The 27584-nt window shown below is 32.8% G+C and overlaps 1 protein-coding gene across 1 annotated transcript; it reads right to left on the bottom strand.

Annotated features, from left to right (window-relative positions):
- LOC148611914 (1-acyl-sn-glycerol-3-phosphate acyltransferase alpha-like) lies at positions 1 to 25430 on the bottom strand. The gene is made up of 6 exons (XM_088592921.1): positions 25178 to 25430; positions 17760 to 17893; positions 14394 to 14569; positions 11679 to 11774; positions 9994 to 10066; positions 1 to 768 (listed from the first exon to the last, which is right to left on the bottom strand). Exons 1-6 carry the CDS (start codon positions 25363 to 25365, stop codon positions 614 to 616), a joined length of 822 nt encoding a protein of 273 aa, XP_088449047.1. The 5' UTR covers positions 25366 to 25430; the 3' UTR covers positions 1 to 613.
- Positions 25431 to 27584: the final 2154 nt, after the last annotated feature.

Raw genomic sequence — 27584 nt, 5'->3', positions numbered from 1 at the left:
TTAAACAAACTCAACAAAATTTATTTTCATTTTAAACCAACATCATTCATTCAAATATTTCTTAACAAAAATTCTCTTAAATTCCAAAACTGTGTAGTCAACTTATTGTAAAATCATCAAATGCATGACAGGGATCAATCTTATGCTAACCACTATAAGTTCTGTCCTGAAGTACATATGGTGCAGGTAAACCTGTCTGAGACTACCTGTATTCAGCAGTAACCTGTCTCAAAAGGCAATGATTAAATTATATCCAAGTAATGCATTTTTTATAAAATTAACTTGTACATAAAAACCACCTGTCTATTGTGATCAATATTGCGCTCTCCTTTGACAGGTCATTTGAGACAGGTTTTATTGTACTTTCAAAACTTTTTCTTGAACTACATCTGGAATTTTCCAGCTAAAGTTCTTTTCTTAAGTGTTCCTAACAGCAGTCATTCGAAGTTTTCACTGTACACTGAATATGATTCATCCAACCTAATTTAAAAGCGCACTGGAAAAGAAGATGGAATCCAATTCTTATTTCAGAGCACATTTCCATGAATAACACAGTCCTGTAGAGTTGCATAAGATTGATACCTAGCTAATTTATTACATTTCTACCAACTAACTAATGGTTAGTCAGCTTAGACTGTGTTGTTTCTAGAGAGGTCTGATTAAAACAGTCCAGCATCTGTTTACGGATGTAATCCATCAGTTTAGGGACATCATCATCTGCAAGACCTTTAGTAGACACTTTAGGTAGACATGTTATAATAAATTTACCTGCAATTACATTGAAGAATAATGTTAACTGTGTAATCTGTGATTAAATTTGATTACAGAAACAGTATGTATTTACTAGAGGTGTAGGCTAACTACCATAATTTTTTCTTAGAAACCTTTGGAATTATAGTACTTCTATTAATGTAGCCAACTTGCTTTTGACAGAAAACTAAGCCCTTCAAATAAATAATACCTTATACATCAGTTCTAAAACTGAAATATCATTTAATGTAAGGTGAGTAATTTTCATAGGTTAAAATTCATATCTAAGCAATTTTGTAGGTTGATTGAGTACAGGTATTACAGCTAGTTGAGACAGGACAGTTCCAATTTCAATAAAAATCTAGCTAGGCTACTGAGTAATTTAAATAGCTACTTAACTACCACTGAATTCCTGTGTGATTTTTCAGACACTGTCTTTTAATTTTGAATAGCTGTCAATTATGATGGTGGATGGAAAATTTAAAGGTCATCATAACTGACAGCTATTCAAAATTAAAAGAGAGTGTCTAATAGATCACACAGGTGTTCTGTGGTGATTAAGTAGGGCACATTGGTATGATGTAGGACAGATTTCTACCTAAAGAGCTATTTAAACTACTCAGTAGCCTAGCCTGATTTGTACTGAAATTAGAACTGGTCTATTTCAACTAGCTGTAAGCATGTATAACCATCTCCAAATAAGGAACATTACACCATGTGCTAAACTTTTTTCCCTTAAATAAAGGACTGTGGTACACATTCTATTTAATCCATGTCCATTTCTACATGCCAATCTAATCTATCAAAAATTTTGAGCTACAATTTGGGTTATTTGCCTTTGTAATGATTTGACAAAATAACCGTGTAGAAGTTTGAGTATATTAAGTAACATCTGAATGTATCAGAAGGGATGGAGTGACTCCCTTCTTATTCATTTATATTTTATTTAATATACTCAAACTAGCTTGGGTTATAATTTTCATTGGCTGTAAAATTCAGGCACATAAGTTGTATCATCTGACAGTTTTGCATTATTAAAATTGTGTGCCAGGGATTGGCTGTACTGCAATATCCTCTGAATGGAATATACTATAAAATAATTTAAATCAAAGTGCTGAGACATTGAGTCAAGGAATACCTCAAAGTAATCCAAAATATTCATGTAACCAAATTGTAAGCTAAATAAACTGATCAAAACTTAGTCCTTTTAAAGAATAACCATTTGTTTTAATGCAGTGCATATTTATGCAGTCTGTTTATCAATATATATATTTTCAAATATGAATTCCACTGAAAATCACTGACTATCAATATTATGAATTTTCAAAGTAAGAATGGACCCACACCTTGAAATTTCCATTTGGAGATCCATGAAGTAGAAATGAATCCTGCAGACTGGAAGAAGTTGAACAAAGGCCTAATCTCCAGGGAGAAATGAGCAACAAACTTTTCCTTGCTTGTGCCCGCTTTGATGTAGAATTTTTTGTAATAAATTAACACTAAAATTTGTCCTTGTCATTGTTGTCTAGATTAGGCTATGGTATGTACAATAAATGATTACCTTTCTCTAGGAATTTTTCAGTTCAAACAAGGATAAAAACCCTAGTTGGAAAAATTACACAGGCAAATATTTTTCACGTGAAATTCATGTTAATCGAGCTTCACATGAAATTCATGTGAAATTCACATGAAATTAACATGATTTTCATGAGAAATTCACTAAACACGAATTTCATGTGAACATTTAGTGTGAATTTCACATGAAGGCTCCATTCACCTGAATTTCACGTGAACTCTGTCACTTAGTTAATTTGCTCAATTCAGGTGAAAAATCATGTGAAATTCACGTGAAAATCACATGAAATAATTTTGCCTGTGTACTATGCAGTTTAAAGGTCATTAAACTAAAAACAACTTTGTAGCTCATAGATTTGAGCAATTTAAGATTCCAATTAAGTTAGAAAGTCAATGGTATGTGGTGAATACAGGGAATATGATGTCTTAATCATACATGCACTTTGAGTATAAATCCATCTTTTTTTCTCTCCAAAACAAAAAAGATTACTAGTGAACCCATACCCCATGAGTACCACTTTTTTATGATGAATCACTACTTGCTGATTGTTTTATAAATGTCTGCCTTGGATAATGTATGTGCATTTCTTTCACTTTTTTCTGCATGATTGTTTCACAAATATGTATAAGATTACAATTCAAGTAACTCTTATGTTTTGCAAATATATAAGTGCTAATGTTTTTATAGTTTTTTATTAAGAGATGTTGACATATACATTTACAGCTGCTTCATGCTACACATACATGTACCAGCACTTGAGAATCATGAACTGTTTCATGCTTAACTGTTTTACTTTTGCCTTCTTCTCACTTCATCAAGTGAAACTTCTAAGTGATAACCACTGAAAAGAAACCAAGGGAAAAAATCATAACAGTGTCTGATTTATGCAAAATGTTACAATTCATGAAAATATACATGTATTTTAACCATATGATATGGAGAAACCTCGTATTGTTGGGAAATATTGTTACATGTAAATATAATTTTGTGCAAATCAGACAAAAATAAAGGTTGGGTGGTTATAACAGTACCAGGTTTTTACTGGTCATTATTGCCACAGTGATCAATACTGGTCAATTGAAAATTTGCAAACAATATTTCTGTCATTATTCATAGTTTTTGTCCTACATTAAAAAAAGCTAATATAGTATATATCTACTATATTTCAGTGTTCTTAGGTTTTATTCTTTTAATATAAAATAAACATTTCTATCTCTAAAATAATTCAAATTTATATGAAATAACAGTGTATTTCATGAGCACATCTTTGTTTCAATAACTATTAATAACAAGTAACATACATGTAAGTGAGAGTAGAACAGGTTACTTTTCACCTGTCATTGTTAAAACAACATTCCCTCATAACCAGATAGATCATAAAAAGTGGTTTGAAGTAATGAGTTTAAAAGTCATTTCATATACCAGACAAAAACTTTTTCTATATACAGAAAATGGAAAGCTTGCTAAGGATATTGCTTTAGGGCCTCTTCCATGTATGATTTTAGCTACCTGCTGATTTATAATGATTTTTGGATCCCCATTTCAAAATCTCTGGATTGATCCCTGAATGTTGATTTATCTACGAGCAATAACAAATTAGATACATGTATTACTATATTACAAATATCATAATTTAATGTATAAAATCTTTAATTGATACTGTGCTGCATATGCCAGTAACCATAGTTAGAGTACATGCACATGTATTTTTGTAGTTTTCAGTGTAAATTTCTTGTGCACATACACATGTAAACTGTAAATTTTGCTAAGAAATATGACTACACTGTTCAACACTGACAATAAAAACAGTATACCTATCACCAGTTTTGAAAATTTTAAATAACTGTGTACATACAAAGTATATGAATAAATAATGTATACCTTAAACACTTACCTAGTACATTGTACATGTAAGAATGTCCTTGAAAATCTGCTCTTAGAAAAGGTCTACTTTTGGTAGCCTTGATATCCAACACATTTTCAATGCACTTTCATGGCCACAGAATTTCTAACATAACTGTATCTTTCTTATGTCATGAAAATCTTGTTTCTCACTTTATGATCTGCATTCTAAATAAATGTATCTGGTAAATCTTGACAATATACTAAAAAAGAACCATATTGATAATTAGTTATGACTTACATGGATATAATACACATGTACATGTATATTGTATTACTATTTCTTTAAATTCCATACTGAATAGTACATGCCAAAATCTCAATCACATGCAGTATCAACGGGATATTCCTATAACAACTCAAGGACCACTGGCCCGTGGGGTGATATAGGTCGAGGGTTGATTCTGCATACCAAATAGATTTTTGCATGTCATGTTCATTCTTTCTTATATTTTATCTATACAAAATGTAGTTCAATTGTGTTCTGTGCAAGGTGTGATATATGATATGCAATATATGTCTAGGGGAGTGATATAGGGTACGCCATATAAGTCTATGGGTGTGATTTAGAGAATGTGATATAGGTCCTATACGGTATGCGATATAGGTCTAGGTGTGTGATATAAGATATGCAATATATGTCTGTGGGTGTGATATATAGGATACTTGAAATGGGTTTAGGGGTTTGATATACGGTATGCGATATAGGTTTACGGGTGTGTGATATAAGTCACGGGGTGTGATATACAGAAGGCAATAAAGGTCTAGGGTGTGATATAGAATGCAATATAGGTCTAGAAGTGTGATATACAGTATGCGATATGTCTAGGAGTGTGATATATGGTATGTGATACAGGTCTAGGTGTGTGATACAGGGTATGGGAAATAGGTCTATGGGCTTGATATAGGGTATGCGATAAAGGTCTATGGTTGGTGTGGAAGTTTGGATTTTTGAAACATGTGTAATGTCATGGCTCATGTGTCCACTCATGTCCCAAGGACATTACTTTATTTCACTGGATATCCCTCCTTTTTGATAGTTCAAGATTACATACTGAATGTGATGAATATGCCACATGACATCCTTACCGTTGAAACAGAGACATTGTTTATGTTTCTGCTTTGAAATCATAATAATTTAACAATTCTGTTTATTTTCTATTTTTAATACTTCGTTTGCTACATGTATGTACATGTGTTATGTATATGTAGTAATCAACATATATGTACAGAGTGCTTGCATTTTATGTACGGAAGTGAAATTCCTGGGATCAAATTAATCACATTTTCCAATAAAAAGGAGGGGTGCCAACCCCATGCACCCTCCCTGGGTCAACTACTGTAATCTATACTTACTACACAAAAGGTTACATTGCAGCTCCGAAAATCCGTTATCAGAAGCTCCCAACATCTTCATTAAAAGGATGAGATCAAGAGAAATAAAATGGCAAATCTCGATTGAGCTTTTCTCCCTACGAATGTTCGGGTCAATTTGACAAAATAGTCCAGCTCTCTGCGTCAAAATTTAAATATGTAATATCATATAATCATTGAAATCTTGCAGTTCTGCACATATTCAATAGCCTTAATATCGTTACACACCCACGTCACATGAAAAGTAAACATCACATATTTGACATGGAGTATGATCGGCGGTGGAGCGATATCTTAATGCAAACCTTGCAAGGAGAATAACCCGCCTGTTATTTTGGTAGTTATATGTTGAAATGTCCATCCTGGTTATGTAATTTGGTTGCCGACGATCTCTAAGTCAAGTTCAGTCTATAAATAGACTTCCTTAACAAAAACAAATTCTTATTGCAATTTTCATGTCATATAGGAAGAATTTTCCACCACAAGTATAGGACAATGTTATCATGCTTGTCATTAGGAAGCATCATGATTCAGAAGCAGATCAAGAAATTTATAAAAGGGAGGGTCAGATCAATAGCTTCAAAATGCTTCACAGAGCACAGCTTGACACAACCACACAGATAGGGACCAGAACAATTTGGACAAGTATGAACACACCATTCAAACTTGACACAGGTTTGAATTTCAAACACAATTAGACATCTGACAAAGGATAAGAATCTGACCAGAACCAAAATGATCACATATTGGGACCCACATTCTGTTTTATTAAGTTTTATTTGTATTTTATTTATTAATATTAAGTTCCCTTTTTGCCCTTTAAATGTGGCTATAGTTCAATTATTTATAATTCTTAATAATCAATGGTTCTAGTTAAACCTCCAAAATCAATTCCAACCTTCCTTTAGGGATATGGTACATTGTGGTACAATTTCACTGATCGATCCTCTAATTAAGTTTTCATCCAGAAATACATGTTACAACCCCAAAAATTATCAAAAGTCTTCACAAGTATGGCAACTTGCATTAAAATTTTTAAGAGATCCACTCATTTTAACTAAAGTTATTGTCCAGACATAAGGAAAATGCTCGTTCCAGTCTCCTTTTTAGCCCAAAATTTCAAAAAGATCCATTCACTAATAGTCAAGTTATCGTTTTTACATCAGGAAAATGCGTGTTTCTGGCCCCTTTTTTGGCCCCTAACTTCAAAATTGGTTGGAGCCATAACCCCAAAAATCAATACTTATCTTCCTTTTGTGGTTCAGAATCTTGTTACACAAATTCATAAAGATCTTTCAACAAATACTTAAGTTATTGCACAAAAACCAAGTGAGAAAAGAATAACATGGAGGATGATGACAGTGCCAAACCATTATAGGTGTAAAACCACTATTCAAAGTCCCATTACTTTCTATTAGTGCTGTGGACAGGTATCAAAAAGTGCTTTAGTTTTCGAGTTTAATGGGCTTAGAGGGTATACTGTATCATAAGTCAATGGAAAGATAAATCAATGTAGTTTTTGAATATCGTATTTATCAAAGTGAAAAATGGTAAAGTTTTCTGCTATTTTGCATTGATTAGAGGAAGGGTCAAAGATCAATCGACTTCAATACACTTTGATAAGTAATTTAAGTGGAATTGTTCATAGTAGGTATTGGGAAACAAGTAACATGTAAAGGTCACATATATACAATTTCAAAAATGTAAAAAAGAACATTTTCCGACAAAAGTTGACTATTAAATCACAGAACAAAGTTGCCCCTAAAAATGGATGCATTTTAGTGCATTTTCAATGATTAAATGATAATACGACACCATAGAATATTACAATGTATATCTAAATATTCTTTACTGAATAACAAATAAAATAAACACAACATTCTCAATTCTATCTGCAACATGGGCTTCGCAAAACAAGTTTGAAGTTGCAAATTTTCTCATATTTTAACTACTAATTATAACTAAAATACGAAATCAATTCCTGGACAACCTGTTCTGTTTCTGAACTGTTGGTACAACAGGAAAGCATGAATATCAACCAAAGTAATTTATTTTATTCATGTTTTTCCTTAAGCGCCCGTCGATCTGTTCTTATATAAATGATGTCATTCCTGTTTAAACGAAGGAGGAAAACTCTGGCATTGCTTAAAAGTAATCTAGTATGTGACGAAGGAAAAGAGAATGTTTACAAAGATTTTTTGTAAACGGATTATTTCAAATAAAATCAGCCTTTACTTTCATATAGACAGATGAAAAAAAGTTTCCAACTTATGAGTGGCTTATTTCTGATTCCTATATTTTACAGCATCTTCGTTAGGCAAGGGTTACAGTCCTGCCCCTCCCATTGCGTGAAGGGATGGGGCAAGACCGTAATCCTAGGGTAGCGAAGATGCTTTTACAGTTGTGATCCCATATTCAGTTTAAATGTCATTGGTATTTAGAATATAACAAATCAGAATTAGAGTGAACCATGAAGTGGCTCACCTATTCATGCTTTGCATGAAGCAGACAGACATGATTAGCAGCCCGAAAATTAAAGAGAAATTAAAGAAAGAAAGTTTATAACAACTTATTGACAGTAAATATAGCAAATGATAGATTGTATCCCCTGTTTTTATATGTCTTGATCAGAGCCTCTAGCTCTCTTTTTTTAATATTCTTGATCCGCCCCTGGCCTGGACAATGATGTTTCCTTTGAACTAATATTCTATAGCAACTATACCATTGTGTCCTATTCATATGGCTACTAAAACTGGAGTCTTTTTGAGAAGTAAAAATATCTTAGAAGTTTTTATTGCGTCTGAACTTCTTACTTATTTTTGCATTAGAATTTATCAAATAGTTTAGTATAATACGTGCAGAGCAGCAGCGGATCCGTATGTATGATATTTGTATGTACAAAAATAATCTCAAAACCTTAAGTCTTTTCATCAAAACGTAAGATAGACTCGATACTTAACATGTGTCTGTTCATAAAACAGTCCGGAAACTAGACAAATTGCCCAGAAACAATTCTGTGTTATACAATTTTGGTACAATTAATAGTTTAAATATGTGAAAATTTGCAACTTCAAACTCATTTTGCAAAGCCTATGTTGCAGTTCAAATCGAGAACTTTGAGTTCATATTTTATTTGTTATTCAGTAAAGAATACTTAGATATACATTGTAATATTCTACGGTGTCTTATTATCTCTTAATCAATGAAAATGCACTAAAATGCAACCAATTTTAGGGGAATTTTTGTTCTGTGATTTAATAGTCAACTTTTGACGGAAAATGTTCTTTTTTCCACTTTTGAAATTCTATACATATGACCTTTACATGTTACTTCTTTTCCGTTACCTACAATAAAACGATTTCACTTAAATCACTTATCAAAGTGTATTTGGGTCGATTGATCTTTGACCCCTCCTCTAATTAATGCAAAATAGCAGAAAACTCTACCACTTTTCAGTTAAAAAAGAATGACATTCAAAAACAACATTGATTTATCTTTCAATGGGCTTAAGATCTAGACTCTAACAAATTATTTTCTACATCAGAGTTTGTATATACTGGCTAAATCACCAAAAAATATACAATGCATCTTAGGAACTACTTTGTTTTGTACTGACTACTTTTTGGTATGTGTAGGCGACTGGTTCCCTTTAACAGTGTTATTATACCTATACATTATTGAACTGTTATTGGGATGGTTCCATAAACTGTGCACCTATATCACTTGTACATTTTTCAATCTTTTGACAATGTAATAAAGTTGTCCTACACATTAAGAATGTCGTAATTTTTATTTTCAGGCAGCCAATCACAGTGGTTACCTGCAATCTCTCTGCTTATTCTTAATGAATAAGTGAGCTACTTCATGGTGCATTTCTCAAACAAATAGATTATAATCTAAGGTTTATGAACATCATCACATGATGTCAATCTTTTAAATTAAAGTTTTATTCACAAACAATGAAGCTTTCTGAAGAATCTCTTAAGGAGACAGACCTACGGTAAGGGACACAACCCTTGAAATCAGTGATATGTTTGTATCATATTCAATTTCACCAAACCCTATCAAGCTTTCATTTGAAACAGAATGAAATCAATTCAAGTTACTATGATGGATACCGTTACATGAGATTGACGTAAAATGCTGAATACAAAATTCAAATGACTTGTAAGAGTTGTGTCCCTTACCCTAGGTCTATCTCCTTAATCATGCAAAATATGTCTGTTGGATTACTTCCACTTGCAAGCGTCAAACAATTATATTTAGTTAGATGGACATATACCTAAGTGCAAAGAAAACAAACAACATACTGCATGAGTAATTTAACTGCTTGTTTTTTTGCTTGAGGTAAGGCAAGAGGAAAGGGGTGGGATCAGCATGTCTATACATACCTGTCGTAAATTTCTTTTCCCTTTTACTATAGAAATCTGAATATGATGATATAACCACTGGTACAATGGGAACCTGTAAAATACCTTCAATATATGTAGTTTTATTTCTGGGCACATGAATTTAAATTATATATTCTACAGGGATCACCATGGGTTATAATTTAACAATTAAGTTAACTTGTTATTTGTCATTCCAATATGACATGATTGTATCATTTTATCAGCGTTATGAGCAGTTTGACAGGTGTTTCTACAAAAGGAGGGGACAATTACCCTACTGGTGCATCCGATTCATGCTCCAAGTTTGTAGTGTAGTCTGGGTTGGTTGTTTATTTTTGTTTCTATGTGTTATTTTTTCAATCATGTTTCTTAATTTACTTTCCAATTTAACGTTTTGAATTGAAATGATCTACATTTTAAATCTGATCATGATACATGTATATCGATGTCGCCAGTGGTATGTAATGACAAGGTGAAAAATATAGGCTTCATAATCAATTAAAGAACCTTAGTGAGCGCGCTCACATACCCCACACGTCCCCATGTTGGATACTCAAGTAAATTTGTTTGTAAGAGAAATACCTGTAGAAGGACCCTGATAAAAAGAAGAATAAGAATGTTTTTTTTTTGGCTTTAGACCTTTATCTTTTAACTAAATTCTATTACTCAGAATGGTAGTTTCAAACTCCAGACTGTGATTTCTTAGAGTTTTAGTTATTTCAAAGTAAATATCATAGTAGCGGAACAAAACGTACATTTAACCTGTAACTTATCATGGTGAACTTATATACCAAAAATCATGTCATAATCTGCCAGCGTTTAGAAAAAAAAAAGTCTGAAAAACAGCTATTTCTGTGAATTTTGCTACATTCAAGGCCCATAATTTCGGTAAAAATAATCGGAGAGGAACCAACTACAAACTTGTCCGGTAACTTATCATGGTTAATTTCTATACTAAAAATCAGGTCAATATCTGCAAAAGTTCAGAAAAAAAGTCTGGAAAACTGTTATTTCTGTGAATTTTGCTAAGTTTAAGGCCCATAATTTCAGTAAAAATCATCAGAGCGGAACAAATCGTAAAACTGACCTGTAACTTATCATGGTGAACTTATATACCAAAAATTATGTCAATATCTGCAAGCGTTTAGGAAAAAAGTCTGGAAAACTGTTGTTTCTGTGAACTTTGCTATGTTGAAGGTCCATAATTTCAGTAAAAATCATCGGAGCAGAACAAAAGTTAAACTTGACCTGTAACTTATCATGAGTGAACTTATATACCAAAAATCATGCTAATATCTGCAACTTTTAGAAAAAAAGTCCGGAAAACTGAAGATGAACTGAAGGACGGACTGACAGATGTGTCAAAAACATTATACCCTTCGCAACTTCATTGCGTGGGGTATAATTACTTTTTATCCTCTGGCAAACTATTGAATTCATAAACACAAATTGGTAAGGTATAGTTGTTCTCTAACCCAAATTTACAGGAAAGTGCAGGTGTTTTGTCTTACACCTACAACGAAAGAGGTTGAAATTCCATTTCTCCATACCCAGAAAATAGCATGCCAGACAACCACTAGCATTGCTGGAGTAGTTTTGTCTCAAACCAAGAGGCGATAATGAGGTCTTGCACAACTACAAATATGATTTTTTGTCTCTTTTGTGAGCAAAAAAAAACACTTTACCTGTGCATTAATTGATAAATGGAAAGCACCTTTCTTGAATGGTAACATGGCTCCATCATGGTTCCTTGTACCCTCAGGGAAAATAAATACCTTTACCTATAACAGAAAAAAAAGTTGGCCATAAACTGGCAATCATTGTGAAACAGCTGAGCCCTTGATGAGTACACATACAGGCTGTATTTTGCAACAATACCCTAATATTGTTATTATCATGAAATTAATAAGCGAATAAATTGTTTTCAAATATAGGTAACTGAAAATAATTGGACATGAACAGATTTAAATTTTAAGACAACAAATATGGATGGCAAGGCATGGCGCCTATTAATAAAACTATATTAAAGGTGGCAATTTTTGTGATTTTCTTTGCAAACCCAGCGTGCATGCTACTTTAGACATGCGATGCTTTGTTCCACTTACGGTCCTGAGAATTTATTAACAAACAAAACTAGTAGTTCTAATTTGTTACAGATTGCAGCAATTATAAAGATCAAATTCATTTTTTATATCACTAAATTACAGAGCTGTGTACTGGGTTCCTGGCTCTACTCCTTTGTTTTTATAATTGATTCTATTGTGCCCTGTCAATTTGCTCTCAAATAGTTACAATGAATACATGGAATTCCAAATTTCAAAGTATTCTAAGATTAAAGGGCATGGATTGAAAATACAAGCAAAAATGTACAGGTCTACAAATATTGCAGGGCTGTATTTGACATACCGCATTTGTATACGAAGACAAATATTGAATGGTAAATATACAGTATGAGTATATAGCTGGAAAACATCATATCTACATCAAATACTTTATAGCGAAAACTCAGAAAAATTATGAAAAATATTATAATACTCCATCTCTTAAATGCAGATTTTTTAGGAAGCACCCTAAAACTGGTTACATGTTTTCAGTTGTAGGTGGTGCTCATAGAAACAAAGGTAAACAGAAAAAGGAAGATATTATTCCACTTAACAAATATAGCTATGGTTTACTCAACATCTTGTATTTGCACAGTAGAAAGCTTAGTTGCATGCAAAAGTTATGAGGGACACATCTTTAAAATACCATACATCAAATGTCAAATCCTGAATAGTATGAGAGGTTTGAAACATTGTAGGTTTCTGACAAAACAGTAACAAAGTGAATGTAATTTAAAATTTAAATTAATAATCTATTACTGCTTGGAAGATACAGGCTAAAAACAATTTAAAAACTACAGAGCAATGGAAAAAAAACATAGAAACAGAAAAAGAAAATTTAAGAAGAAATGAGCAGTCTGAGCTACAACAAACACTGGAAAGAGGGATCAGGTGTACTGGTAGGGTAGGCATCCTGTACTTTTGTATAAATGTGTATAGCATTACTTATAACATGTAATGGAAGCAATGAAAGAAGAAAGAAGAGTTTCCCAGGAACCTGGTTAAATCTTTGCCTTATAAGGGCAATAACTCTAGCAAGGAGTTGCCCGACAATTTTGACTAAAAAAAGAAGACTTAGGTAGGACTTATCATAAGGATCATTTCATCAATTGAAAGTTTCTTTCTATCTTTACAGTTTTTGGGATGTTGGCTGAAAACTGTTAAAAATGTCTTTTTTCAACTTTCAAGAGCAATAACTCTAACATGGAGATGTCCAACAACTAGAATCCAATGCAGAGTTTTGTAGGCCTTATACTAAGGATTATTTCAGCAATTGAAAGAATTGGATTAAACCTAACGGTTTTGAAGATATAAAAACTTCTGACTGACCCCTTAGTTCTATTTTAAGTAACAGCAGCCATGTTTTCAATGGTCTGGTCTGGTAGTTTCAGAGGAGAACATTTTTTAAATAACATTAAAAATAAGGAAAAAAACATTGAAAAAGGACAATTACTTCAGCATGGATAACAGATTAAAATGAATTTCAAGGACAATTACTTCAGCATGGCTTAACAGATTAAAATGAAAACTTGACTACACATAGATCTCATCATTACAAACACTTATACACCTTCAGAATTTTGCTAAAGCTAAGTATTTTGGAGATATATGCTAAAAACTTCTGCCCACCCCTATGGTTTATTTTTAGTAATGGTGGCCATATTTTTTTTCGACAGATAAAAAAATACCCACATCAGTTCCATGCAGAATACCCTAAGAAACATTCATACCAAGTTTGGTTCTGAATGGTCAAGTAGTTTCAGAGAAGAAGTGTTTTGAAAAATTGTTAATTAACGACAACAGATGGCAATAGCTCACATGACTTCTGACCAGGTGAGCTAAAAACTGATAAATGGTATAAATCTTTTCAAAGTGTGAAGATGTACTTGTCACTTTGGTTCATTATAAAAGTTGTAGAACTTTTGAAGTGACTGTTTTGATCTAGCAAGTGAATTACAAATTTCGATAACAAAAGTTAATTTTGTCTACATGAATCTTCATTTTTATATTTGATTGAGTGAGGGCATCTTGCCTGTCTTGATGGGATTTATATTTGCTCAACTTTTTTCTGTCATTTATCTTGATGTAGTTGTTAATGTCTGAAAGATGTGCCTTCAAATTTGCCTCTTATATGCTAGAATGCCCTTCTCTAACCAGGATTGCCCTGTACGTTTTCAAAAGATACAGGGTACACTACTTTAAAAAAAACAAACAGAAGAAATGACAGGTTGAGGAGATGAGACAAAACAATGTCACATCAAAAAAGGGAAGAAAAAAATTGATTGTATTGCAACAAACCTTTTTATTCTTGATTTCATCAGAAGTCTTTTTTACAGCACTGACAGCTTTATCTCTATTTCCTCTGTCTATAAACACAGCTCCAACTAAATACAAGGCCAATCCAAATGGTCCAGCATATAACAGCTCTTTCTTGGCAAAAGGTACACATCGCTCTGGCCAAACCTCCATCATGGCTGTAAAATAATCTGGCAATGAAGTCTGTTCAAGGGACCAAGAAAGAAAGGGATTCTGTATTATAGCTAACAAATGTGTTGTATGGGAGACCAATACTTTATGTTAAAATTATAAAGATACATACACAGGTACAACCTGTGGATAGACTAATAAGGGATATAGTTATGATATTGTTGTCAAATCATTTAAGATAGCAATTTTTTGTACTAACTACTGACTCATTCATGGGGTCTTTACATAAAAACTAACACAAAATAAAAAGCAGTTTTAAGTATGACAATGGTTGTGTCCTTTTTGTATGACTTATGATGTCAGAAATTTTTCTACTAGTTAAAATTGGCAAGTACTGAAAATTTACGCTCGCTAAATTTAAGGTTTTTGGGTTATTTCTGGACTTTACCTTTATTACCTATGGAATTCCACTTGCAAATTTAATCGAGTGGAAATAATTTCTACAAGCAAAATTGAATTTCAACTAGTATTTAGCAAGTATTTTCCCTTAAATTTGATCACTGTATGATGTACTGTGGTCATCAACTCTGCATGGAATCCTGCATGTAAAGAATTCAAACATACATACTTTCTGTAGGTTTATATATATAATCAGTTTCTTTATTTCTGTTTTAACAAGGGAGTCAGACCTTTTCTAACTGATTTTTAGGAGTGTTTTATAGTTTAATATTTTTTCCACAGTGGCCAGATCTCATAGAGGAGGGTTATGATCAAACCAAAGTACTTTAACCCATCCACATTTTTTGTGCCTGTCCAAAGTCAGGAATTTCTGGCCTCTGTATGTATTGTTTCACTTTCATTTCCAGTTTACTTTTATGTTGTTGGAGTATAATATAAGGACAACTATTTCATTGTATCTGTGTATAATGTTGTTTGGGGCCAGCTGCAGCCTGCCCTGTGATGTAAAGACAACTATTTCATTGTATCTGTGTATAATGTTGTTTGGGACCAGCTGCAGCCTGCCCTGTGATGTAAAGACAACTATTTCATTGTATCTGTGTATAATGTTGTTTGGGACCAGCTGCAGCAGCCTGCCCTGTGATGCAAGGACCACTATTTCATTGTATCTGTGTATAATGTTGTTTGGGGCCAGCTGCAGCCTGCCCTGTGATGTAAAGACAACTATTTCATTGTATCTGTGTATAATGTTGTTTGGGGCCAGCTGCAGCCTACCCTGTGATGTAAGGACAACTATTTCATTGTATCTGTGTATAATGTTGTTTGGGACCAGCTGCAGCAGCCTGCCCTGTGATGCAAGGACAACTATTTCATTGTATCTGTGTATAATGTTGTTTGGGGCCAGCTGCAGCCTACTCTGTGATGTAAGGACCACTATTTCATTGTATCTGTGTATAATGTTGTTTGGGGCCAGCTGCAGCCTACCCTGTGATGTAAGGACCACTATTTCATTGTATCTGTGTATAATGTTGTTTGGGGCCAGCTGCAGCCTACCCTGTGATGTAAGGACCACTATTTCATTGTATCTGTGTATAATGTTGTTTGGGGCCAGCTGCAGCCTGCCCTGTGATGTAAAGACAACTATTTCATTGTATCTGTGTATAATGTTGTTTGGGGCCAGCTGCAGCCTGCCCTGTGATGTAAAGACAACTATTTCATTGTATCTGTGTATAATGTTGTTTGGGGCCAGCTGCAGCCTGCCCTGTGATGTAAAGACAACTATTTCATTGTATCTGTGTATAATGTTGTTTGGGGCCAGCTGCAGCCTGCCCTGTGATGTAAAGACAACTATTTCATTGTATCTGTGTATAATGTTGTTTGGGACCAGCTGCAGCCTACCCTGTGATGTAAGGACCACTATTTCATTGTATCTGTGTATAATGTTGTTTGGGGCCAACTGCAGCCTGCCCTGTGATGTGAGGACCACTATTTCATTGTATCTGTGTATAATGTTGTTTGGGACCAGCTGCAGCAGCCTGCCCTGTGATGTAAAGACAACTATTTCATTGTATCTGTGTATAATGTTGTTTGGGACCAGCTGCAGCAGCCTGCCCTGTGATGTAAGGACAACTATTTCATTGTATCTGTGTATAATGTTGTTTGGGGCCAGCTGCAGCCTACCCTGTGATGTAAGGACCACTATTTCATTGTATCTGTGTATAATGTTGTTTGGGGCCAACTGCAGCCTACCCTGTGATGTAAGGACCACTATTTCATTGTATCTGTATATAATGTTGTTTGGGGCCAGCTGCAGCCTGCCCTGTGATGTAAGGACCACTATTTCATTGTATCTGTGTATAATGTTGTTTGGGGCCAGCTGCAGCCTGCCCTGTGATGTAAAGACAACTATTTCATTGTATCTGTGTATAATGTTGTTTGGGGCCAGCTGCAGCCTGCCCTGTGATGTAAAGACAACTATTTCATTGTATCTGTGTATAATGTTGTTTGGGGCCAGCTGCAGCCTGCCCTGTGATGTAAAGACAACTATTTCATTGTATCTGTGTATAATGTTGTTTGGGACCAGCTGCAGCCTACCCTGTGATGTAAAGACAACTATTTCATTGTATCTGTGTATAATGTTGTTTGGGGCCAACTGCAGCCTACCCTGTGATGTAAGGACCACTATTTCATTGTATCTGTGTATAATGTTGTTTGGGGCCAACTGCAGCCTGCCCTGTGATGTGAGGGTTTCCTTCTTGTTCACTGAAAATCTATGGGTAGCCATTAGATGACATTTGTCATCCCAGTGGGGTTGTCTCTTTCAGATATTCAGCATTTCCATTCTTGTTACATTTTATTAAGTTCATACAAAAGTGCAATTGTGTATTTATTTTCTACTGAAGTGAGGTGACTCCATGTTTGTCATGGAAGACACAAAATACATAATGTATATTGTACACAGTCAATTCAATAATTTACAGAGACTTGTGAATATTCCACAAAAAAAATATCAACCCATTTCAAATTGTAACAGTGTCTTGAGGAATCCAATTTCACAATCAGGGCCTAATCTAGACATCAATGAATAGGGGAAAATTTAGAAATTCTGTTTGAATAATAACAATACATACATTTTTGTCTATATAATCTCTTGCAAAAACTTCTCCCAGTCAAAGTAAAATGGGATAAGTGAAGCACAAAATTAGGAGAAGGATTTGCTCATTTTTTCCCTCTAAATTAGGCCCTTGTATTCAATGTGTATCTTTCTTGATGACCTACCAAACAGATCTAGTGAGCTCTGATGATTACAAACAATTATATAGGCATCATCATATTTCAGATTTTCTCTTCCACGAACTTCTATTGAGAGTCCAAATAAACATCTCATCTGAGTTATAAGCCATGAAGCAAATCTGCAAAAAAATATTCATCAGAACTGTAAGTATCAAACAAAAGTTTGAAGGTACACTGCGCATGTATCTATACATGTATGTTTTTCCCATATACAATTGACACACATAGATTGACTTTGTAAGTAAGTCACATATATTGGGTTAAACCCATTCCAGTGGTCAAAATATTCAAGCTTCGACAAAACGTCAAAAACAACAGTTGATGAGCATGTTTTGTTTCTTAACATGTAGCCTGGATATTCATCTATCAAATGTCAAAGAAAATGCATGCAAGGATTTAAGGTAGATCTTACCTATTACACGGAGCATACTTTTCTGTCATCTTGCAAAATCATACAGACATATATATTTTCTATTAACTAAAAGTGTTTGAAAAAATAATATGTTCAAGTTACTTCAAATTTATTTTTTACATAAAAATTAGAATGGTAAAATTATAAATACTATTTTAAATGGCCTCTTTCAAGAGAAGATAATTGGGAGAAAAAATACTTTCTGATTGAGATATTTGCCGGGAAGATAATCCGCTGAAATTTATGGGGAATTTCAGTATTTTTAAATATTGCAAGAAAAAGAGTTCAGTGACCCCCAATTTTTATTTTGAAATATGAAAAAATGTCAGTTAATCTGCCAGTTTTTTTCTTAGTTTGCGAAATCCATATAAAAATTGCCTTTATTAAGGCTCAGTTACCTCAGAATTAAGTTTAGTGACCTATGTTTTTTACATTAACATTCTTAAGTAGTACTTCAGCTAAGAATCATGCGAAATATGATTCATGGGTAAAAAGCTTATATATTTTTATTTTTAATATTTCGTTTGAATTTCCGTAGTAAACAGAAATTCACATTCAGTTTTTCATATATCCCGTGCACTTAGGAGATAAAAATTATATAGAAAGCACAATAGATTTCAAAATTAGGGGATATAACTCTATAAATGCCACTCAAATACAATAGAATCTATTGTATTTTCAATGTTGATTATCTCCTAAGAGCAGGCTGATTTTAATGAATAATTATTAATTTCATAGTATAGACCCATAAAACAACTTAATTACAAAAATAAAAATATGTTGCCTCTTTTGGGGTGTATCATATTTTTCAGATTTTGCCTGATTCTTACTAAGATAGCTACTTAAGTATGTTCAATCAGGGTCATCTTTGAGAAAAATGTATCTACTACAAATATTAGGTATAATCCACCTTAAAGGGAATACAGTAAATCACTCAATGGTAAACTTTTAAAAGACATATATCATATATAGAATGTTGAGCTGATTTCAATATGTTACTAAACACCTCTTAATCTGACCTTTAAGACATTACACAGGAATGAAGTTAAACCACTAAACTAGTAAACAGCAAATGACAAAACTGGACAGAAAATAAAACACCATTAATCAATTAATGAATAAAAAGTATACAGTAACTGGAAGCAATTTGTAAATCACAAATGAAATAATGACAAGGGTATTCTAGGCTTCTGGCAGGCAACAATATAACATTGTACATTCATTTTTGTCCTCTTCTTTGATGAAATTGGTCTTACATTCCCATTAGCTTATCTAATACCTAGTTATTCTCATTTGTGTCATTTAATACAGGAATCTTAAACAGAAGTGCATCTTCACTATGAATGTCAATAGACCCTTAGTGCTAACTTTTGAATAGTCCATGAGCATTTGTAGAGCATGCCCAACATACAGTTATATTCAACACCAACAATCACTCAGAATATACAAAGGAGAACAACTACTTTTTTTAGACTACATTCCCACCTACTTTGAGGATTATTCATAATTATATTGTATATTTGCACATTTTTTAAAAATCATTGTAATCATTGTATTAATTTTTTGTACCCAAGAGGGTCCATGATTAGTGAATAAAACTATTTTATCATATCCAACACACTTCTGCGAGGAAAATTCTTTTGTTCTCTCAAGCCTGGGTACCTCACGGAAGTGTATATTGAGCACGCTCATCAACTAACCACAAAAGGATCAATACCACTACCAGGATGTAAATAAAAATAAATAGTATTATCTTTACATCCTTTGTTATCTTTCTTTAAGGCCAAAAAGAATTTGTTTTTAGAAATATATCTTTTTTATAATTATCCAACAAACCTTAATTACAGCTGAAACTGCAGTCCATCCTATCAAATTAAAGTTAATAATCTCCAGAATTTTAATGGAATACAGTTTTTAATTAAAAAAAATTGAGTAAGACTATATTCTAGCATATAAATGTAAAAAAACAAACAAATTAGCTTAGAAATGTAAGAAAATCTGCTTCATAACAGGTATTGTAAGAATCCCATTGTGCATGTTGTGGGAAGGAGAGGTAACTCTTTCTACAGACTACATTTTACATGTGCCTGAATTAAAAGAGTGCAAAATCTAAGTTCTAGTTTTGTATCAATTTCCTTTTTAATTTTGAAAATGAAAAATCATATGAAACTTTCACTGAATCATACATTAATTTTTACACCATGTGTGTGAATATACTAACAGTAAATATTTGCAAACTAAGAGAAGATAGGCCATTTATTTTTAATTAATTGGTTTATGGATTTTTTATATATACAACTAATATTTTGATTATGATCTTCCTAAATATTTGATTTTAATGCTGCTGACGAGAGGTTACTCCTTGAAACATGTGTACAGCATATCGAAATTAACAATATATAAAACTGGTATTTTTTGTTTTTAAGAACCACTGGGTCAATACCACTGCTGGTGGACCTGAGGTCCCCGAGGGTATTCACCAACCCAGTAGTCAGACTTGTCTGACCCCGAATTATATCATATTTTATCTACCCTATTTAAGCAATCTTACAGTATTCCAAATTTAAAAATATGTAAAACATTGAGGCTTCATTCCTTGCATTGTATATGGTAGAACCTCTCAGTGATGGATTTGGCTTCCTCTTTCAATAGTTTTGGTTTTGAGTACTTCTTGTGTACAAGTAATATTTTGATTATGATTGAAATTTACAATAAATAAAACTGCTCTTTGATTTTTTTCTTAAAATTGGATCAGTTGGTTGAAAAAAAATGTGGAAGAAAGCCATATGAATTTGAGAATACCATTTTCACTTGACAAGTGTTTTATGTCAAGGTTTGCATGTAATAATACAAGTATAAATAGAAGTTTGTAAGCCCCTATTTGTAGTGATTTCTTCCCAACCTAAAGGAAATTATACCATTTAAATTCTAAAAATTTTGTTTTGTGGAAACCAATGTAGGAAAAAAAGTCACGGATAAAAAGTCACAGGAAAAAAAATGACCCACCAGAGGTAGCTGAGCTCCTAGACTACTTTGACTCAACGTACATCAGTGGTAGACTTAGACAACAACAGAATCCAACACAAAATCAAGCAGTCCGTCTGGTCATAAGACGCAGCCCACCTATGTTTCCACCTGCCATTTGGAATGTACATGACGCCACAGTCAACGGTGATGCCAGAACCAACAACGTATGCGAGGGCTGGAACAACAAGTTCTTCAACCTGGTAGGACATGCCCATCCGTCCATTTGGCGTGTCATTGAGTGGTGTCAAAAAGAAGAAGCAACTGTACGTACTATCATCCAGCAAGATGCCATTGGTAATCCACCAGTCAAGCGCACTCAGCAGAGACATGTTCAGCTCCAGCAGCGTTTGCAGAATCTATGCAGAGGCCTCACTACTGGCCAGAAGACCATTGCCGAGTTCTTGCGTGGAGTTGGATGGAACATCAGACTCAATCACCAACATTAGTGCTCAAGAGACAACTGACATTAAGAACATTTAAATGCAAATATTCAACGTTTGTAATTTCAACATGATATCATTGTGATTTAATATATTTCATATGTTATTTGTTATTTGACTTGCATTTATGTGATTAATTAAATGTAAATGCTAAATCATTGTTGTTTTTTCTTAATTACTTGAAAATTAGAAAGAGTTGGATGGGTGAATATCAATGATGTCAAATTTTGGTTCTCATCTATCAAGGTCTCTATAAGTCCCTTATATTTAGAAGGTGTTGTGATTGAATACATAGCAATGAGACAACCGAATTTGATTTTCAATCAAGTCTTGAAACATAACAAACAAAACAAAAACAAAAACAAAAAATAAAACAAACAAACAAAGAAAAAAATCACAAAACTTTAAAAACAAAACAAACATACATACAAAGAAAAAAGTCACAAAACTTTAAAAACAAACAAAACAAAAAACACAAAAAAAAAAACCAAAAACCAAAAACAAAAACAAATAAATCATATATATTGTGACTTTTTTACTTGTGACTTTTTATCCTGTGACTTTTTTTTCTTGTGACTTTTTTTCCGTTTACCGTGGAAACAGTAAAGCATTCACATGTTGCTTCAGATCAAGATACACTGTTCTAATTTCAAAGAGGAGACAATATAAATATGAGTGACATCTGAATGGAAATTATCAATGGAAGGCATTTTATTCCATCAGTAAATATGCTAACCTTGGGCAAGTCAGTAAATTGTTCCAAGAAATGTAACAAATATTTAAGTTGCTACTACCATATTTCAAAAATCATCAAAACTTTAAAGGAACAGTTATATATGTAACTAATGCAAACAAAACTTTTGGTAACAATATTGTAGTTAAAAATACGGAAAATACAAAAAAAAAAGATGGAAAATTGGAAGGGAGGTAACTGACCTTTTAAATAAACATTTACACACTTGGTTCAACAAATTTAGACCTGTTCAATCAAGAGTATTTGTCATATTCATTGGACAGTAAAATTTTATCATTAGCAAATAATTCACTGTCTATAAAATTCCAAAAAGAATCCATTTTCTTATTGTCAATCATCATTGATAACCCTGATCAGCTGAATTTTAACTGATGTCTATTCAAATTCAGTACAAGCATAGACCAGTAATTAAAGAGAGTTGCAACTAAATGAAATCCCAATTAACACGCCACAGGGAACGAGATCTCGTACTTAATAATTAATCAACAATGCCAACTAGAATTTCAATGATAATAACTAAAAACGTATTCTGAATATTGAAATAAAACCTTCAGTTTCCCATTCTATGATATAAAAACAACAAAAAAGTAGTATTAAAAACAAACTACACTACACTCGGCAACATTTGTTTCTCTAACACGCAAGTCCGACCTGTCTGAAACTTGGTGTTACATCGACATATTGAGTGTTTACCACCCAGATTACACCTAGCATACACCAACCATCTATATATTGTAATAGTCGTATATTTTAATGAGGCATAACAGGGAATTCATTGAAATTTAGTCATATAATAAAAAATTTGGTACATTCTATATTTTTTATTTTGTACATATTTATTATTTGTTGATGTGTTATTTTTTATTAACAGCTACATCCACTGAGTGGGAGATATCATGTAGAAAAATATTACTTCGTACTTTTATCAAGTAATAATGCTATCTTTTGATATTTTAATTTTGCACTTTTAAATTGATAATTACTGTTAATAATTATAAATAAAACACTTTGAAAGTATTGATTGTTGTAATTTGATTAAGTGACGGACTTGTAAAAACAGTCTGGTGACACTTTTAGTTTCTGATAGTTTTAATAATTGAACAGCTTTTCCAGAAATAAAAGGAACTAATTACAGGTCCCAAGAAATCTATATAATGTGTACAAAAGAACTGTAAAGTAGAACCCCTTAATCAAGACATCGAACATTGTCAGTAATAATTACAAGCTACATGTTGTCTAAATGACAACGAGACAGCCGATTGTTTTCAACAGCTAAAAATACTTCAAGTTAACTCTGAGACATGTATTTCCTATTTATAGTACGTTTCAAATACAACATACATACATCTTTATATTAATGATAAGTTTTGTTACACGATTTCGAACTTTCATTGAACCGCGCATATATATACATGTATAGCTGTCTATTTACAGAAATTTAAATGAATACATTGTGTACAATGTCTCCGATGTGTGTCTAGTCATCAAATGGACTGCAATTAATTATATCACAATACAGGACAGTTATGAAATATGTATCAATGATAAATGTCTTTCCTTACAATTTTCAAGTTATATTAGTCAATCATTAATACTATATGCTAATCGTCTCATCCGCTGTTTTATTGTGCCGATCGCTTGGACTTAAGCTTGACAATCAACTATAATCTAGAGTTACTAGTATAGATTTTGGTGATTGGATTAAGAATTTTCACAAGTTCCCCGGACTCCCCTGTTGTGAATTTTTTAGATCAGTGGCCTGGGAGCCTGGGTACTAACGTCCATATTGTTGGCAGAGATCAATGAGATTTACTTCACCGTATTGGGTAAATTTCACACCCAGGTCAGTGATTCTCCGTACACAATTAACAACCAGAATATATGATGTCCAAGATGGGTGGGTGTAGCACTCACATTTCACTGTGAAAAAATCTGACTGACACGGTGTTTCACAGACTAACACGGATTCAAAACTCAGACTTGAGTGTTAGAGAAACAAAAGTCGCTGAGTGTAGTGTACCTACCTCTGACTTTTTACGAAAATGAAAATAATAAAAAATTAAATTCATTAATTTCATATTAACTTATCACAAATTTTCTATTTTAAAGATAATTGAATAAAATCTTCAGTTTCCAATTTGTCCGTCTTATAGGCATCTGCTACAATTTATTATAGATCATTTTATCAAAAGGAGGAAAAAAGTTATATAAACAAGTGGAAAGGTCAAGGAATCTTGTTCACCGCTGCATGATAATTTTATCGTTAAATTGGCTAATTAACAAGTTTCTTATCTCCTTAATAATATGTCTCTGGTACAAGCCAATAAAAATCACTATATCAAATAATACCAATTTTTTTCAACATATGTAACCTCTCCTTTCAAAGATGGATTACCTGGACATTTATTTCAAAAATCTATGAAATTCCATCATAATTTTTAAGAAAATATCTCAGCAATTATCATTTCCATCTCATGAAACCCAAAATACCGACTCCCATTAGTATATACAGAAAAGGGTTATGCCAAAACCAAATTGTTGTTGGTTGATTTATATCACATAAGAATTTATTGTAATGATAAGGTAAAGATTTTTTCTGTGACAAGTGTCTGAGCTCCCACCTGCACCTAGGGAATATGATGCATATTATTTAAAGAACGTGGAATTGGGAGCATTTATAAGTATATACATCAGTCTACTTCTCATTCACGAAACATTCAAAGTCATTCTACTCTACACTTCTATCGTTGGAATGAACCTTAGCACGTACTGTGTGTTTTCTGGTCTTCTTGGTCGCAACAAGGAATAAAGGGTGGTTGCAGCTCCAACCAGCATTACCATAACGTAGTAGAAAGAAAACTTTGCATAGTACTTAAATGTGTTGTTCAGTTCATAAATAATAGGTAGGGTTAACAGACAGGCAATGACAGCCCACTGTACCCAATCTAACCCAACCATTATCTCAGTATTTTCGACTGAACATCGCAAAATTAAAAACCGGAAGTGGGGTCAAAGTATACAAAATAAAACCGGGAACGAATGGGTAAGTTCTCATTTCCGAATACTGTATCATCAGCACTGGAACTTGGGTCCAGGGATTTTAAAAAAAAATTATTTCTTTCCAAAAATATCGAAAACTCATTGTTTTTAACCTTCATTAGCAATTTCTGACGAAAAATTGCCAGAAGTTGCTAATGATGGTTAAAAACGATGAATTTTCCAAGGTTTTTTTGAGAAAAAAATTATAATTAAAAAAATCATAGACCAAAGCCCGTGATCACCAGGAATCGATTAAATATAAGAAGAAATGTCGATATGGACAACCAAATTCCACGGATCTACTAAGTGCAATAGAAGAAAATATATAAAGAAAAAAAACCCAAACAAACACAAACCGCTGAACAACAAAAAACGAAAATTTGTCAGTGGTGCATATTTTTCTTCTTTTCTTTTTCAACTTATAAGATGATACGTCTTTCATTTCTGATGCTTTCATATTCTATAGTGCTACTTCATATATTATATACTTTGCATTTCTATATTAATTCTTCGCTTAATATTTTTTTTAGTTTAGCGAAATAATGTTTGTCTTTCATTTGCACATATGCATGTTCTTTACAGAGAAATTAAAACACTGTCACTCATTCTAATGAAATAAGGTCAAAGTTAAATTTCCTATGTCGCATAAAATGACATGCTATTTAGATGAACAGGGAATATATTAACTAAGGGAATTTGACTTATTTGGTTGATTAATGTTTAAATACAAAGAAAAGATAAAAGAGCTACAATTACTCCCTGTCAAGTGCCGATTTTTCGGACGTTATATTTCAGATGTATAGAAAAAACGCCCTGTCGCTCGCAAATTTTACGTTTTTCGCCGATCAATATTTAGTTTATTTCCCAAATTAAGAGAGTTGAATTAAGCAACTTCCAGCGCAAAAGCTTTGTAGAATATATTGCATAAGGAAATAAGTGCAATTGAACATTTTTGACGCTTTTTGCATAAAAAATCACCTGTCGTAAAACTTGTCTTAACTGCCGTAACAATTTCAAAATTATGTGTTATGATTGTTTATCAAGCTGCTGAATTTGATGACTTCTGAGAATAATCAAAGAATGTCTTTTCTAAGAATAAAAACCATACCTCGTGTAATTGGCACCAACTATATGTCTAACAAAATCAGAAATATTCAAAATTTTCAGTGTCTCCTATATGAAACTAACTTCCGTAACACATAATTTAAGAAATTTGGTACAAGCTAGGGCAGATATCCTTTACTTTGAATGAGGCATTATAGAATATTTTTATTTTGGAGATTAAGTACATGTATATGAGTGAAGATATTTGAACTACATGCATCTCCAATTCCATATACTAGATTCCGTAACTTCTGACCTCCGTAACAGTATTCTCACCGAAATACATGTCTTACCGGGAAACGGTATTTCATTTATCTGTTAGATTTTTATACATCACCGGATGATCTGAGAATGCAGACAGCTTAAAATTACGAGAATTTTTTTTATGAAAATAAAGCTAACTCAGTAAAAACAAAAGGTAAGTTTTATATAATCAATGCATTGATGATTTATTTTCAATATCTGTATATCAAAGTTTAAGTTTATACTCGATTTTGATAGAATTAACCAATTATCAAAAATATACACGTTTTTCGTCTGCTAAAATACCGGTGCAATATGAAAAAAATGGTCCCGAAAAATTTGGACCGGAAGGTTTTAAATCATATTTTTATTGATCAAATGATCAGAGAGAGCAATTATGTCTGACATAAACGGTGATATATGAAAACTCGGAGGAATAATGAACTTTAATGCTTATACAATAAAAGCTGTCCAGATGGTTAGATAATGTTTAATAATCTATAAGTCCAATATTTTGTGACAAATAGACCTACTGCTTCAGAGATACACTTTCAAATTTTTCTAATGCATTTATGCAATAAATTTTCTTACAGTACTTGACGATTGGCATTACCGGCAATTTGTGAAATAGAAGTACAACTACCATCCCTTATATTAAAGAAAAACTATAAATGTATCCTTTTTATTTTTTTTCTGCAGTTGAACATGGCTTTAACAAATGCTAAGAGACAACGAAAATGGAGACAGAAACAAAAGGAGACTAACCTGAACAACTTTATGGGAATAGAGCA

Source organism: Perna viridis, chromosome 7, assembly GCF_037379345.1.
Source record: "Perna viridis isolate PV_CMFRI_1.1 ecotype Kerala chromosome 7, ASM3737934v1, whole genome shotgun sequence".
NCBI lineage: Eukaryota > Metazoa > Mollusca > Bivalvia > Mytilida > Mytilidae > Perna > Perna viridis.
This window is presented reverse-complemented; position numbering and strand designations above follow the sequence as displayed.

Excerpts from the sequence above, each read along its gene's own strand:
- LOC148611914 (XM_088592921.1), bottom strand. The coding sequence starts at position 25,365 with ATGGTTGGGTTAGATTGGGTACAGTGGGCTGTCATTGCCTGTCTGTTA. Across the intron at positions 10,067-11,678 it reads ATTTATCAATTAATGCACAG|GTTCCCATTGTACCAGTGGT; the intron begins GTAAAGTGTTTT and ends GGTATTTTACAG. Across the intron at positions 769-9,993 it reads GGAAAAGAAATTTACGACAG|GTAAATTTATTATAACATGT; the intron begins GTATGTATAGAC and ends ATGTAATTGCAG.